This window comes from Oncorhynchus masou, chromosome 28 (genome assembly GCF_036934945.1).
Source record: "Oncorhynchus masou masou isolate Uvic2021 chromosome 28, UVic_Omas_1.1, whole genome shotgun sequence".
Classification (NCBI taxonomy): Eukaryota; Metazoa; Chordata; class Actinopteri; order Salmoniformes; family Salmonidae; genus Oncorhynchus; species Oncorhynchus masou.
The window spans coordinates 49,376,484-49,392,277 of record NC_088239.1 but is presented as its reverse complement, the minus strand read 5'-3'; the positions used below and the strand labels follow the sequence as shown (position 1 = coordinate 49,392,277).

The following is a 15,794-nucleotide window of genomic DNA, read 5'->3' as shown; positions in this document are numbered from 1 at the left end:
GCCCTTTTTTACTAGAGTACACTAACCCCTAATTGGGGCTCTTTTCTTGACCCCCAGTAGCAGTTTACCAGATAAGAAGTCAAGAAGATCAAGACGTAGATTGTTGTAAGGGTGTATTATGTCCTGTGCTGGTCCCATTGTCATATCCATTCTGGATTCTGAGTGGTAAAATCATACACAGAGGCATTTTTCAGCTATGTGTATACTGTATGTGGGAATGTCCATCCTACATGTAGTGTTGGTACATGGAATATTCCTCAACTGCGTATATCATAAATTGCTATTGCAAATATAAGTATTATGTTCAACAACTGACATTTTCAGATATTTTGACAAACACACTTTAACACACTTCGGTGCTTACAGTTCACTCTCTATTGTCATAGATTTGGTGGGCACTGTCATCTGTGATCTATGTGATATGACTTTCTTTAAGCACGTACTGATGAAACTGTCACTTCATATTTTTTTCTTAAAGTCTACAAACGCTCTACATTTATTCACTCTGTGATAGGGTTGGATCTTATATGCTACTTTTATTATTGTCCTGTAAATGGTTCAGTGCCTATAATTTAGGCTGTGTGTAGAATGGGGCATAAAGGAAATTACCTCTACTAGATTATAGTGAGAAAGAAAACAGCATACAATTTTGTCCTGTGTATTAATTTGCCTATAACTAATCAGAATTCCATCATGTTTACATAAAAAACAGAATACTTCAAAATGAGAAGATCCTGCCATGGAAAGACGACTGGGTGGAAAGTGGAAAGGAGGGGATATAACTCACACCATGCAGCAGGACACCTTCAGCTGTGGGGTCTTTGTAATGCAGGTTTGACAGTTCTATTTTCAATAATGAAGGGTTAGCTGTTATGTGACAATTAGGTCAAAAACCCAATCTTATTTTTTGGTGTAGTTGGCCAAGGAAGTTGCACAGAATTTCCTCAACATCCCCTCCCAAATTGACATAGAACCTTCACAAAAACACATGGAGCAACTGCAAAAAGAAATGGCTGAGGATATACTAAAATGTCTGGTATGTAATGACATTTAATTCAAAGTAAATTCTTTATTTTTATGTAGTTGTGTGAGAACCATATGTTCAGTTCATGCCTATGATTTCAGAGTTCAACAAAGCCAACAACTGCTTCATGTGTGCCACTGATAAAGAACCTGGATGTGGCCCAAAGACTGACTGGGTTAGTAACATGTAAGACAATTTATGATATAACACAATGGATGGCTAATTTGTCATATTGAATTGATATTTGATATTATTTATAACGTGTTATGCTTTGTTTGAAGTCAGGTCACATGACCAAGGAGCTATTGAAATTCGAAGTTAAAAGAACGTTGTTCTTTGTTTACGCTCCCTACCGAAATGAACTTGGAATACAAAATGCTGCTCACATTTCCACATGTTTATTAGCTTTGGAAAGCGAATTCATGTCCAAATCGTGAATATAAGACCTGCGCAATGTTCTGCGCAATTTTTCCAACATCATGACACTTATTTGGAGTCTGTGGCTCAAGTGGTTTGAAAGCGCGAATATCCAACTTGAAACTGTTTTTACCTCGGTTAAGTAATTTACGTATCGGCTAATCACATAATGTGTTATAGCAATCTGTCAGCCGATGAGAGAGGGGTTTCGCTTTCTCAACTTTTTCTATGTCTAAAAAGCAGTCTGATCCTATGACTTTCATGATAGATAGGATTTCCTGTATTGTATCATGTTTTCACTAAACAATTTAGCAAGAAAAACGTCAATGTGCCAAACTTATATTTTTTTCCACATTGCTTTTACAAGAAAGACCTCCCCCTTAACAAATCCTTCAGTTCCCAAAGCTTTGCCAAGCTGTGTCTTTGTAGTACAGCACTTTGGCCAGCCTAAATGAACCACACTTTAATATTTTTTTCTGAGGATACAAACTCATGGTATAGTGGGTTAGCTGACAACGTTACGAAAACGAAGCGCACTCTTCAATGGGGCAGGACAGTCTGTGAGTTGTGATTCTGGATGGCCAGATCGCTACTAACAACCATGTGGGGAATTGTAAGTGACTCTTTTTAGCTCGTTTCAGCTTGTTCTTGATACCATGTCTTGTTTTGAAGTGTTTTGACTGATTGAATGTCAATTCCATTATTGCTAGCTAGCTAACCAACAACTAAGGATGTATTTGAGACAAGTGCTCAGTGTAAAAAAAATATAAAAAATACATAAATAATTAACAAATAAGTGCTCATTGTGCAATTGTAATTATGTTTTCAATAAACATTGGAGACGAAAAGTTTACTTGTTGTCAAGAATCTAAGCCAACCCCGTCTGTTTTGCCCCAAAGTTGCACACGCTTTGGTTTTGTTGCTAAACAACCAACCAGTCTATGGGCAAACCCAACAACTATCCCGACCAGAAACTACTGAGGCTGACTACAGACCAACACCTCACCACATCATATTTTATGGGAGTAACATCATGTTGGTTTTCCTGCTATGGGCTTCACTGTTCCTCTCAAGCCTCCAAGAACAAAATGGTCAAGATGGTAAGTCCAAAACGTTATAATTTTATCAATATGTTTTGACTGATACAGAACTGTACAGTATGTGATGTTGAATTGCATTGTCATCATGCATACTGTAACAAGCTATACCTATGTAGCTCCAGGTGTCCTGCTTTCTGGACCTCAGAATGTGAGTGTGAATTATGACCTAAAAGACCAGAGGATATCTGTAACATGGGAAGATGACCCATCTTCCTCCAGAGTACCGGACAAACTGATTTATGATGTGGAGGTTCTCTTAACAGTCAATATGACTGAAGTACACAGTGTGAGTGTTTGCCAAATCAATTCCGCACATTACTACTATGGACCTTATTACCACCGGACACAATTCCAAGGTTACTATATAGAAGTATGAGTGGCTGGTTGTGGGTGTTGATGTCCTCAGGAAGCTGTGGATGTGAGACAAGCCCTCGCCAGCAGGAAATACCACTGGAGTTGGACCTCGGCTTTACCCCTAGAGTGCACCTCCCACTCAGTCAGGCTCCGCTCCCGATACCAGAACTACACCAGTCAATGGAGCCCCCTACTGACCATCACTGGTTGGTGTTTTTATTTCAATTAACGCATAATCACACTCAGGCATGTATACACACACAGTACACACAAACAAATGTTGTTCCTTCACATCCGTAACCTTATTTTCTTTCTGCAGGGAGGGCCTCATCACATCCACAGGTTTTCCCAAAAAGCAGCGTGGTTCAAGTCAATAGCAACTTTACTTTCTGCTGTATTCTTGGGCCAGGGCAGAGACTTGAATACATGAAATACAACAACATTCCAATGAACACCACCCACATCATTGACCAGAGTTATGCCATGGTGGTGCATATGCAGTCTCCCTCTCCGCCCAGTTGCATCAATGTCTATTGTAATTCACCTCTGTATGGCACCTGTGTTTACGTGGGATGTAAGTATAAACTTCTTGTAAGCCTCCCTCTTACCAATCTAAGCAGCTCTGTAGTTCCTTGCCATACTGTACAGTTTACAGCATCATTTGAATGTAATCATAATGGATATGGGATGTGTTCAAACATATATCCCCCCCCCCCAGACCCCCCTGGGGACAGGAACCTTGTCTGTGAGACCCGGGACCTGGAGTCAGTGGAGTGTCACTGGGACACAGGGAGGGCCACCAACCTGACTAAACAGAGGATGACTCGTTATGACCTGAATGGAAGGTACAGTAGAAGTACAAAAAGGAAAAGCCACACACTCTAGTAGCTCCAATGCAATAATTTATTCACCAACAGTTCAACAGCAAGCTGTCTTTATCAGGCTGGAGTACTACCCAGGCCATGATATTGTTAGTATTATTGTGTAATAATCACTGGAGGTGACATTCTCTGTCCATGTATTCTTCAGAGCTTGTCCAAACAGAACAGTCTCAAACTGCTATCAAACAGTACGAGTGGATCAGGGGGAGAGGAATTGGACATTGACTGCCAGAAACCCGCTCGGCACACTGGAGCTCAGAGACACAGCAGACCTGAAGAAAAGAGGTACAGTAGTGTGATAGCAGCTCCTCGCACACTGCATATGAATCTATTCCTTACTCTTAGTATATTGATTTACAAGGCTATTGAATGTTGCGGTTCTACCTTCCAGTGCGTTTACTAGCTCCCATGGAAGTGGTGGCTTCAGGTGTGAATGCCAGTGTTCAGTGGCAGTGGGAAAGACCGCAGTACCATATACTATTAATGGTTTGCCAAGTACAGCTGAACCAGAGTGGGCACATAGACGTGGTAAGTTACAGTAGGACACCTACAATACAATGGACAATAGAGTTATTAACTAGGCAATACTAATGTTAAGCCCATTTACACTCCATTCACAGAGGAACTTTTCTGGCATAGGTCTTAGGTCAGTAGTTTTACATGGCCTAGCACCTGCCCAGACATACACAGTGCAGGTGTGTTGTGGATTGAAACAGCACTTCTGGAAATGGGGCGACTGGAGCGAAAGTAGCACCTTCAAAACCGAAGAGGACAGTGAGTATCCAATCCATATGCAGCTACATGGACACACGTTTTTAAATACGGGTAAAAAAGAAGACGTACACATACGGTGTGTGTTTGAACTATTGTATTTGATTACATAAAGTTCACAATTGTTATGTCATCATGTCTTCTTTTTGTCCCCAGTTCCTGAAATGTTAGATGTATGGATGCAGATTGAAGGGAACCAAACCATGATACTATGGAAAGTAAGTTTTGAAGATTGTGTACACTATATAGTATACATTATGTGCTATTGGTCATACTACATTATAAACTGGGTGGTTTATGGCCTGAATGCTGACTGGCTGACAGCCACAGGTATAACAAAACATTTATTTTTTACGTTGGTTATCAGTTTATAATAGCAATAAGGCACCTTGTGGTATATGGCCAATATACCACGGCCAAAGGCTGTATCCAGACATTCCGCTTTGCATTGTGCCTTAGAACAGCCCTTAGTTGTGGTATATTGGCCATATACCACACCCCCCCGGGCCTTTTTGCTTAAGTATAGCACATTTGGGGACTGGGCTGATAATCAAGACGTTAATAGATAGTGGGCTCCAAAATTACTGGCACCCCTGACTGGCAATGCACAAACAACGCTTAAACAAATATAAACAATATAATTATCGAGAAACTCAAAATACCAACATGTGAGAAATACTGTACTTTATTAATGTTTCAATGGAACCAACCAAAATAATTGATTAATTTAGTTAAAAATCAATGTCCTCCAAATCAAGGTTTCACAATTAATGGCACCCTTAAAGATTATTGTAAATAACATTACCAAAATGAAACCAGTTAAATTCCACTTATTTAAGTTTATCTAAGTTTTAAGGAACTATAGAGCCATTCCATCACTTCCTGTTTCACTAGGGTATATAAAAAAAGAGGTAACACACATGCAATATAACGCTGTCATCCAACAACATGAAGAAAACAAAAGAACTAGCAGTTCAAAAGAGACCGATGGTCATAGACCTTCATAAATCTGGTAATGGCTACAAGAAGATCCACAAACGATTGAATATACCACTGAGCACTGTCAGGGCAATTATTAGAAAACTCAAAAGATATGGAACAGTTGAAAACCTCACAGGGAGAGGACGCAAATACAGTTTGACCCCCAGGATAGGGAGGAGGATAGTGAGCAAAGCAACAAAATCCCCAAGAATCACTGTGAAAGAATTGCAGGCCTTGGTGGCGTCTTGGGGTCACCAGGTTTCAAAAAGTACCATCAGATGCCACCTCACAGGCTCTTTGGAAGGGTTGCCAGAAGAAAGCCCTTTCTGACCCCAAGACACAGACACAACCGCTTGGAGTTTGCCAAACGTCATTTAAATTATGACTGGAAGAAGGTGCTCTGGTCAGATGACACCAAAATTGAACGTTTTGGTCATATACAGCATCGGCATGTTTGGCGTCGAAACAGAGATGCATACAAGGAGAGGCACCTCATACCCACGGTGAAATATGGAGGGGGGGGGGGGGGGGTCAGTGATGTTTTGTGGCTGTTTTAATTCCAGAGGTCTAGGGGCACTGGTTAAGATTGATGGCATAATGAATTCTACTAAGTATCAGGCAATTTTGGCTGACAATCTGGTTGCCTCTGCCAGAAGGCTGGGACTTGGCCTTAAGTGGATTTTCCAACAAGACAATGACCCGAAACATACCTCAAGATCCACACAGAAATGTTTCTGTGACAACAAAATCAGTCGCCGGACCTCAATCCAATTGAAAACCTGTGGGCTGAGTGGAAGACGGCAGTTGATAAGCGCAAACCCAAGAATGTGAAGGATCTTGAAAGGATCTGCATAGAGGAATGGTCCGAAATCCCTCCAAATATGTTCCTTAACCTTGTCAAACATTACAGGAAAAGACTCCATGCTGTCATCCTTGCCCAGAGGTGGTTGCACCAAGTACTAAATGAGGAGTGCCAATAATTATGAAACCTTGATTTTGGTTAAATTTATTTTGTATTAAATAATTGAATGATTTTGGTTGGTTCCATTGAAACATTAATAAAGTACAGTATTTCTCACATGTTGGTATTTTGAGTTTCTCTATAATTATATTGTTAATATTTGTTTAAGTATTGTTTGTGCATTGCCAGTCAGGGGTACCAGTAATTTTGGAGCCCACTATGAATTATATCAAAAAGATTATGATATTCATCCCTTTCTCTTTAGCCCCTTACAGTGAATCAGAGTCATGGGCAGATCAAGGACTATGAGGTAACCTGGGGAAGGCAGGAGACAATTCTCCATCCACCTCAGAATGACTTTCTCATCAGTGATCGATCCACTGATGAGGGGCATAGGGTCACAGTTACAGCCAAAAACTCTGCTGGCAGCTCCCTTCCCTCGATCATCATTATTCCTAGACTTCCTCACAGAAGTAAAAGCTCCATGAAAATTGTTGGCAGTGACGGTGGGTTTAACCTATCCTGGTCCGCTAGCCCCAATTCTAGCTGTGGCTACGTGGTGGACTGGTGTCCCACACATAAAAAATGCAGAGTGGAGTGGGTGAAGGTACCAGCTGGTATAACCAGGGCCAGAATCCAATCAGGTAAGATGCCATCTCAGTAAGGGGATGTTGAAATGAGATCTAGGTTCAAACACATGTATTAGATTTTTTTGTTATTTAAATACTTATTTCCTGTGTAGTTGAGTATTTTTTTTTAAATGTCTCCCAAATCCGCTACTTCTATTGGCAGTATTTGAAATTATGTCCATTAAATAGCCTACTATTTGAACGTGTTTAAGTAATTATTTTAAATACTATTTTCTAATACCTGGGTTAAATGCATGGGAGTGTTTTTTTGTTTTTCTTTTGTCAGTATATTTGTGTATTTCCAGATACCTTCCAATATTCAACTACTTGTCTTTTATAATAAAAAATCTGAATAATTACTTCGAAATGTATGTGAAAGTAATTGAGATATTTGAAATAGTATTTGAACCCAGGTCAGGCTGAAATTGCTCAAACGCCATGTCACAGGGTAAATGCTTTTTAATAGTTATTGTAATACCTTTGGAGTTTGGTTCATGAAGAATATGTATACCTTCATGCCCTTGTTGCGGTTTCTCACACCCAGCTAGCTTTGAAGAGGGGGTGAGGTACACACTCTCCATATTTGCCTGTACTCCAGGGGCTCCAGAGCTATGGGAGAGAAGGGAGGGCTATGTAAAAGAGTGCCGTAAGTATCCACTCTTCTGACTTATAAATCCAGAATTCTTCATTCTCTTTCCTCTTGCTATAGTATTTGACCATCCATCTCTATCTTTGCTACATAGTTCCAAAAGGACCGATTCAGAGGTTGGCTGCAGAACAGCATGGTTCGGACACGGTTCTGATCTCCTGGACTGGTATTCCCCCGGAGAGTCAGACAGCGTTCATTCATGGTTACATCATAAACTACTTTGATACTTCCCATCCTTCCAGCATTTTCAATGTGACTACAGGTATGGAACACATGCCCAGAGAAGATTTACAGTATTCGGAGACAAATTAATTAAATGTAATCATATCTTGCTGCTTCCTTTTTTTTTTCCCTTCTTTTTGGATCATTGCCTGCTATGATGGCCAGATGAGACTGGGGCCAAGAATCTGACAGGCTTACCCGTCAGCTCCTACAGATTCATAGTGAAGGCCCTCACATCAGTAGGAGAGGGCGGAGACTCTTCACCAGTCTTCCTCCAGATGAACCCCCAGAGTATGTCCTGACCTATTCAGCTGTGTATTTTTATTGCTGCTGCTTTGTAAAAAGCTGTAACTTTCTGACTTCATTCCACAGCTGATCAGTTGATCACAGTGATTATCATTTCCCTGGGTTCAGCTGCCTGTCTCCTCGCTCTGGTCACCATCTTATGCTACAGAAACTGGAAATGGTAGGAACATGTTTACTGTCATATCATCCAATCAATCAAATGTATTTTATAAAGTGGGTTGTTCCATGTCATTTCAGAAAGCCAAGACACCCACCATTTCAGATTGTTCGGTAATTGTTTCTGTAGTTAGAAACAGATAAGATTTGCATTTGTGCAACATTATTTTGTTCAAATATAATTACATATCTGAGAAATAAAGCTTAACTGATTGCACATAAATTTTAATTTATAGGAATATAGAACCTAACATCTGATTTGGACCAAACTTTTTTTTCTAACAATGAATGGTCAAAAGCCACCTATGGACCCTGCACATCCCACACCAATACAAAACACCAGCCCATCCCAACCCAACAACGAGTATACAGTATCAGTTCACTGTCTGACTAGTTGTATGGAGTTGCAGCTCTGAGTGTTGTTTCTTTATCCAATGTAATATTCTCAGTAAATTTGGTAATTTTTTCCCCCGCTGTTCAGAGAAATTAGTCATGGAAGCTGTTAGGTTTCTGTCCCATCCTGTAGTCTGATATTACCGGGTTCTGACTAGTAGAGGGTGCTATTCCCGCTATTAGGTGATTTTTATTTTTAAGAACCAACCAACCCCCCCCCCCCATCTATAAGTAACATCATTGAGTTACACAATACATTTTTAGATACTTTAGGATGATTTGAAGTGTGAAAATGCTAATATTAGGTACCATTTACTTGCATTGGATTTGTGTCACAAATGCCAAAAGTTAACATATGAAACATTGGCCAAAAAAAACAAAGCATGGGTTGCTGTCAACTTTTGCCAATAGACTGCTTACAGGGTAAGGAAACCAATATCATTTTGTAATTTGGGTGAACTCCCTTTAATTAACGTTCAGGGGGGATCTTCTAACTTCTTCACCTAATAATAGGAACAGCAGCATCTAGTGGCCAGAAACCAGTAATATGAGAATATAGGATGGGACAGAAACCTAACAACTTCAATGACTAATTTCTCTGAACAGGGGGAAAAAACATTACCAAATTCACTGAGGATGAAGAAACAACACTCAGAGCTGCAGCTCCATACAACTAGTCAGACACAGAACTGATAATATATACCTGTTGGTTTGGGATTGGTGTGGGGTGTCTGTAGGTGACTTTAGACCATTCCTTTGGACTCCTCATGTCGATCTCGTTGTTAGAAAGACGTTTGGTCTAAATATGATGTTAGGTACTATATTGAATAATATGAATCCAATTAAAATGGGCAATTTGTATGCAATCAATTAGCTCAATTTTTCAGAGATCAAATTATATTTTTACAAAACAATGTTGCAGGAATACTAATCTTGTCTGTCTCTAACAACAGAAACGATTTCAGAACAATCTGAGATGTGCTTTTTAAGGTGGAACGACCCAAAGCCCTTTTTACGTCAACAGTTGTCACAACGTTGGTATACAAATACTCAGAGGAAGCAATGCAGATATTGAAGCATGGTGGCTAGGAAAAACTCCCTAGAAAGGAAGGACCCTAGAAAGAAACCTAGAGAGGAACCAGGCTCAGGGGTGGCCAGTCCTCTTCTGGCTGTGCCGGGTGGAGATTGTAAGAGTACATGGCCATTTAGGCAAGATTGTTCTTCAAGATGTTCAAATGTTCATAGGTAGCCAGAGAGTAGAGCATTTCAGTACAGCCTGGTCTCACAGCAGTCTAATCTTGAAGTGTCAAAAGCATGGATTAGCTTTTCTGCATAATTTTTGGACAAACAGTTTCAGATTTTTGCAATGTTACAAACTGCTCTTGAAAATATTTATGATATGTTTGTCATAAAATGCTGTTACAAAGACGGTGCCCATCCCACTGGCTGTTATTTTTTCCAGGACCTGTCCATATGACTATTTTATCAACAATTTATTTTCTTCATGTCAACAGTGTGAAAGGGAACCTGTATCCTAAAATTCCAAACCCAGTATGGAAGGAGGAATGGTTGACACCACTGGTAGGTCCTCGGTCCAACTCCATCTTGTTTTTGCATATAAGCACTCTAGACTAGAAAGCAGTACTTGCTGCAGGTAGAGTATATCCTGATATTAACGTTTTTCTTGTTTTCCAGGAGAGCAATGGCCACCAAATCCACTATGTGGAGCCATGTCAACCCAGTGAGATTGATATAGTGTGTAACCGAGAGCAGTCTGGAGAAGCTGTACTAGATAACAATGCTGGAAAGGGTGCCTTAACCAACACAAACTCCGATGTCCCAGCTCTGCATGGGTACTACAACCAGCTCCACACCAAGACCACTTCAGGACACTTCACCTTCTCTCCTCACACGATGGCGACCCCATTCTCTCAACTCTCAGGCACAGTAATTCAGAACCCCTCATACAACGTAGAAGTACAGGCTAGTTTAGACATGGGACAGTCTGTGGGATATGAGCCGGATAGGAACTCTTTCTCCTGTCCTAACCCAGAACTACACAACACCATGTCTTATGTGCCCTTTGAGACTGATTCCCGGGGTTACAAGTTCCAGTGTCACATAGAAGACAGCTCTCCTCTCCAGGAGTAGAGCTTCTGGGCAGCCCTATTTCCTTCAGCTCCACTCAATTCATATTTTTTGTTCCAGCACTAACACAGCTAAGACCACCAATTAAGATTTTGATTGGGCCATGATTGCACTGCTGGAAATAAAAGTGGCTTATCAAACAGAAATAATTAACTGCTGTGCCTGTATTTATTTAAATGCACTTCTCTCTGATGACTTGATATGTTGCTTTATGTGAAATATTTAGATGACAGCAGAAATGTTTTGATAGATACAGGATGAGTAATTATGTAACAGTAAGTGTTGCTTCTGTCCTTCGCCCAAACCAGGGACCTTCTGCACACATCAACAACAGTCTCCCTCGAAGCACCGTTGCAAGGGGTACAACTACTTCTAGTCTCAGAGCGAGTGACGTCACCGATTGAAACGCTAGCGCTCACCCAACTAATTTTAACTAGCTATTTCACACCGGCTTTTTTTCTGGCAGCATATAGACGTTCGATTGTGCGTCAAGAATTCAGCATAGCAAATTTGTATGAAGGTCCGGTTATTAAATGGGTAAATAGTTCAATTGTAATATGGTCTAAAACGCTCTGGTGACAAACTTTTACAATTATCAAACGTTTCCAATTATCGACATGGCTGGGAGAACCTATTCAAGTAAGTAAGGTAAATACATTTCGAAAATGTAAAACAAATAAAAATTGTTACAGTGCAGGCTAACTCAAATGAGCTAGCTAGTTGGCTAGCTAGACATACTGTTAAGCGAATTAAATGTCACCAGTTAACGTTACCCAACTTCATATTAGCTAGCTATCTTGATGTATTTATCACTGTAAAAAAACAAACTCCAAATGCCATGGAGGAGGGTGAAAGGATCATTTTTAGCAGCCCCAACTTTCAAAGTGAGAGAGTAGGTTATTCTGGATAGGGCAGGTTCTTTTGTGTAGTTCCAGTCCCTAGAAGTGAGGACGGAGGTAAAAGTAACATAATATTGAGTGTAGTGTAATTTCAGTATAATGAAGTCTGTTTCTTGTGAGTGTTTCTGTCCTCAGATAAAGAGAGCTCTGAAAGCCTGTCTACGGATGAAGAGGTCCCAAATGAAGAGCAGTGGTTCTCAGTCCTGGTCCTGGGGACTCAAAGGGGTGCACATTTTTGTTTTTGCCTTCAAATGATCAACTCATCATTAAGCTTCGAGTGGTATTCATTTGTGATGCTATCCTTGTTATGATCCTGTTATTGTCATATGCTACACATGCACATGTGTGTCCATGCATCTATCACTTCAATGTTCTCATGCTTTGTTGTAAGGTATATTATACTTTAGTAATCCACAATGACCTGTTGATGTAAGTCTAATAATGACATTGTCTTCCATATTCCTACAGATATCTTGTAAATGGAGATTCCTTCAAAAGGATTGACTACAGTTACCGTGTAGGGAACTGCAAGGTTGAGTGACCAGGGCCATCTGGGCCGCCTCCTGGAGGAATTCAGGTGTGTGAAGGCTACCGGTGTCCTGCGTAACTTCATGAGGATGGACACGAGGACCGGGAGGGGGATCTGCAGCTCGCCGGTGTGTGCCAGAGGAGAAGTCTGGTGCCCTGCAGGATGTTTCAAGGATGGGGTCCAACAACGCAGCAAGAGAAGCATTCCGTGTGCGGGAGATCTTCACCTCCTACTTCTTTGAAGAGGGTTCTGTTCCCTGGCAACACCATAGACTACACTGCACAACCAAAGGCTCTTTTAAGAGCCATCCACATTGCAATAAGAGTATTCTTCCATTTACTTAGCTATGTCAACTGCAGTTATTCAATTCCCAGTTTCTCTCTTTGATTTCTACTTCTCAGGTGTTGGTAAGGGTGTGATGTCTACAAAAACAAAACAGGCTATTTTAAGTCATCCATATTGAATAAAGTTTAAACAATTAGACACCCTATAACCCACACATGTATCAGTATGATTGATGGATTGCGTTGTGCAGTAAGCAGGCTCAGGTGTATAACTGTGGCTCCTTCCACCTCCAAAGTATAGGCAAGAGGGCAAGCCATGGAGAATAGTAAGACCATAAATTATTTCTAGAAATGCGCTATATTGTTCGTCCTCGTGTGTCCGTCCATGTTTTTCAGCATAAGGTACTAATGCAGCCACTTAGTGTAGGCACCAGGTAAGGCCACACACAGATTGTTGAATACTCTCTTTAACTACCTTATTTTCTCAACAGTCTCTCTCCTTCACTTCATCCCGCTCTCCCTTCTCCCTATATCCTCTAGGTTATATCAGCTGTGTCAGCGAACCCCTCCCGCATCTGAACTGGCTACTTAGAGGGCACAGCATGATCAGAGGTGAGAGCTCACTTTGTCAGATCAACAGAAAATATTATTGAAGAGATTCTTTACACTGAAATAGAGATTCAGTTGTACCAGAGTTAATGATCCACGGTCAGTTTTGCATTTCCACCTGATGATTAGGATGACTGACAGTGTTAGCAGGTTTAAGCCTTTGGTTTTTAGAATAAACATTTTATCTCTCCATCGGTCTCTCGTGTGCAGGTATGTTTTGATGTGAGAGAGGATGCCAACCCCCAGTCCTGTCGCCACCTCACCCTCTCTAAAGATAACCTTTGGGCCGACTGGGAGCCCAAGGCTGGTTAGGAGACACTATTGTGTAATTGTGATTAACTGAGAGAAAATGATGGTAGCACTGTGATTCATTAATCATATGCTGCCTTCCCAGCTCCTATGTTCTTACCTCCTTCCCTTTTACACCTCTCTCACCACCTATTTCTTCCTCTGTTTTTATAATGCACAACAGATGTGCATTGAACTACAGATTAAACATGTATTTATAATATTACAATTATAATGTTTATAACACTTGGACAATTAACTTTTTTCAATAAAGGATTTCACATTCTCTACTGGTTAAAATGAAGTCTCATTTGATGAAATACTACACCTATCCTGTGTTTATCAGATCAATGCAGATTATGGAAATTAGATATTGAGATGAACCGGTTTGAGAATGTACATGATGCATAGGAAGTGGTGTACATTTAAAAATATATATATATTTACGTGTATATGAATTACAAATCAACCTTTAACTAGTTAAATCATGTTTCTAGTCTATTTCATAGTTACAATGTGTAACCATTGATGTCCCAGGACCAAGACTGGTAAACACTGTTGAAGTGTATCATTGTAATACATACATACATACAAACATACATGCAGACACAGCATCATTCAAAGACTGGAATTTTATGCACCTGGTATTGGATATGACTGAAAAATAATCTGACATTGATACCTGAACTGTACCTTTATTTGCCACAGAGTACATGATCAGTGAATATATTAAATGTACAGGCTACATACAATGTGGGGATCTCATGCATGGGAATAACTACATGTATATATGACTTCTTTGGAAACAAGTTATATTATTCTACTCAATCCATAGGCTTCATTAATGTCATTCAGACAGTTTTGAAGTTGGCTATGATAGCTGAGGTTTATAGCTAGGTTCTGAACTAATTTGTACAACAAATGTTTTAGGGTCTATACACAGATCGGCTACAAAGCTATCTACACATCCATAGACATACAGGTATTTTGTATCCTCCACTGCACAATAAGCAAGAAAATAGTTAGCTAGCTACATTATTTCATCTATCTGCATTGTACGGCAAATATCAGCAAGGCAAGCTCACAAAATTGTACATTCAATTTGCAGTGAATGTTTTAGCTAGCTAGATTCTGTACATTCACTGTTTCACAAGACGACAGCCTGGTTTGCTGTTGGTTTCAGGAGTCCCTAAAACATTACATTTTCATACTCATGTCACAACAACCATAAAGCTAGTTGTCTAATGTTGGATAGTCAGCTAGTTTGCTAAATCACCCGATACGATTGTCGTAAAAAATAAAAACGTATCCTTTTCACCGCCTCCCAGGCCACATTCGCACCGCCCAAAGGCCCCCGCTCTCTCTGCATTCCTTCCATTGAAATTAATGGGAAGCGTTGTTTCATCGCGCGGCACCGCGTGCTAGTAAACGCGGGGTATCTCGAGATCAGGGAACGTTCTCCTGCCCACTCCCAAGCTGTGTTCGAATACTCATACGACCCATACCAACCCTACTATTTGTGACGTGAATTGAGTATATAGTATGCTTATTGGTCATAGTGTCGCGATACGAAACCTTCAGCCCCGCCCCTTGGCTGGCAGTGGGGTGCAAGAGGTGGTTAGCGTCCGGTTCCCTGGATTGGACAGGGCACTATAGATACTTCAGGCTATCTCCGTATAACCAGGACCGCTCGCGTAGCCCTGCCTTGCTTTCTTTATCGATACGTTGTCCGCGTAGGGAGGTCTTTTGCCTTGTCACTCAACAGTCTAGCTCAAGCTGGGATTTGTGAACCCCACGTTTATCCTCTAGACTCCTTTTACACCACTAATGGATCCTTGAGTTGTTATTAAGCCTTCTTCCTACCAGTCTCTATATGATTTCCTTGTGGTTGAGTATTTCCCCTCTGTGATGTATCTAGTTGAGTGTGAGGACCTTTAGTCAACTTAGTCTCACTATGCCCGTCGGCTATGTATCGCTTGGATAATAAAACTTAGATCGATAAGACAATTAATGAATCACTACTGGACACACCTTCCTCCTTGTCTTTTAATGATAACTCACTTTGTCAGAGTATTAGTCTCCGTTTCCAGTGTCCCGGTAGAGGGGAGTGTCAAAGTTGTTAACTCCCGTGCCGTTAACTGTCTTGGGAGGACGTTTTACTCGAGACAAAATGTGGCTACCGTTTATTTTTGG

At 40.6% G+C, this 15,794-nt stretch overlaps 1 protein-coding gene across 1 annotated transcript; it reads left to right on the top strand.

The window, feature by feature from the left end:
* Positions 1–932: 932 nt before the first annotated feature.
* On the top strand, positions 933–13,876 carry LOC135517786 (leukemia inhibitory factor receptor-like). The gene is given in 21 exon segments (XM_064942385.1): positions 933–1,036; positions 1,126–2,054; positions 2,341–2,454; positions 2,457–2,541; positions 2,658–2,827; positions 2,948–3,101; positions 3,215–3,469; positions 3,614–3,740; positions 3,925–4,061; positions 4,168–4,304; positions 4,397–4,550; positions 4,704–4,765; positions 6,755–7,133; positions 7,663–7,764; positions 7,862–8,029; positions 8,155–8,280; positions 8,362–8,455; positions 10,359–10,425; positions 10,540–12,116; positions 12,360–13,316; positions 13,524–13,876. Coding segments are annotated over 17 exon segments (2,745 nt in total). The 5' UTR covers positions 933–1,036; positions 1,126–2,054; positions 2,341–2,382; the 3' UTR covers positions 10,996–12,116; positions 12,360–13,316; positions 13,524–13,876.
* The last annotated feature ends 1,918 nt before the right edge of the window (positions 13,877–15,794 follow it).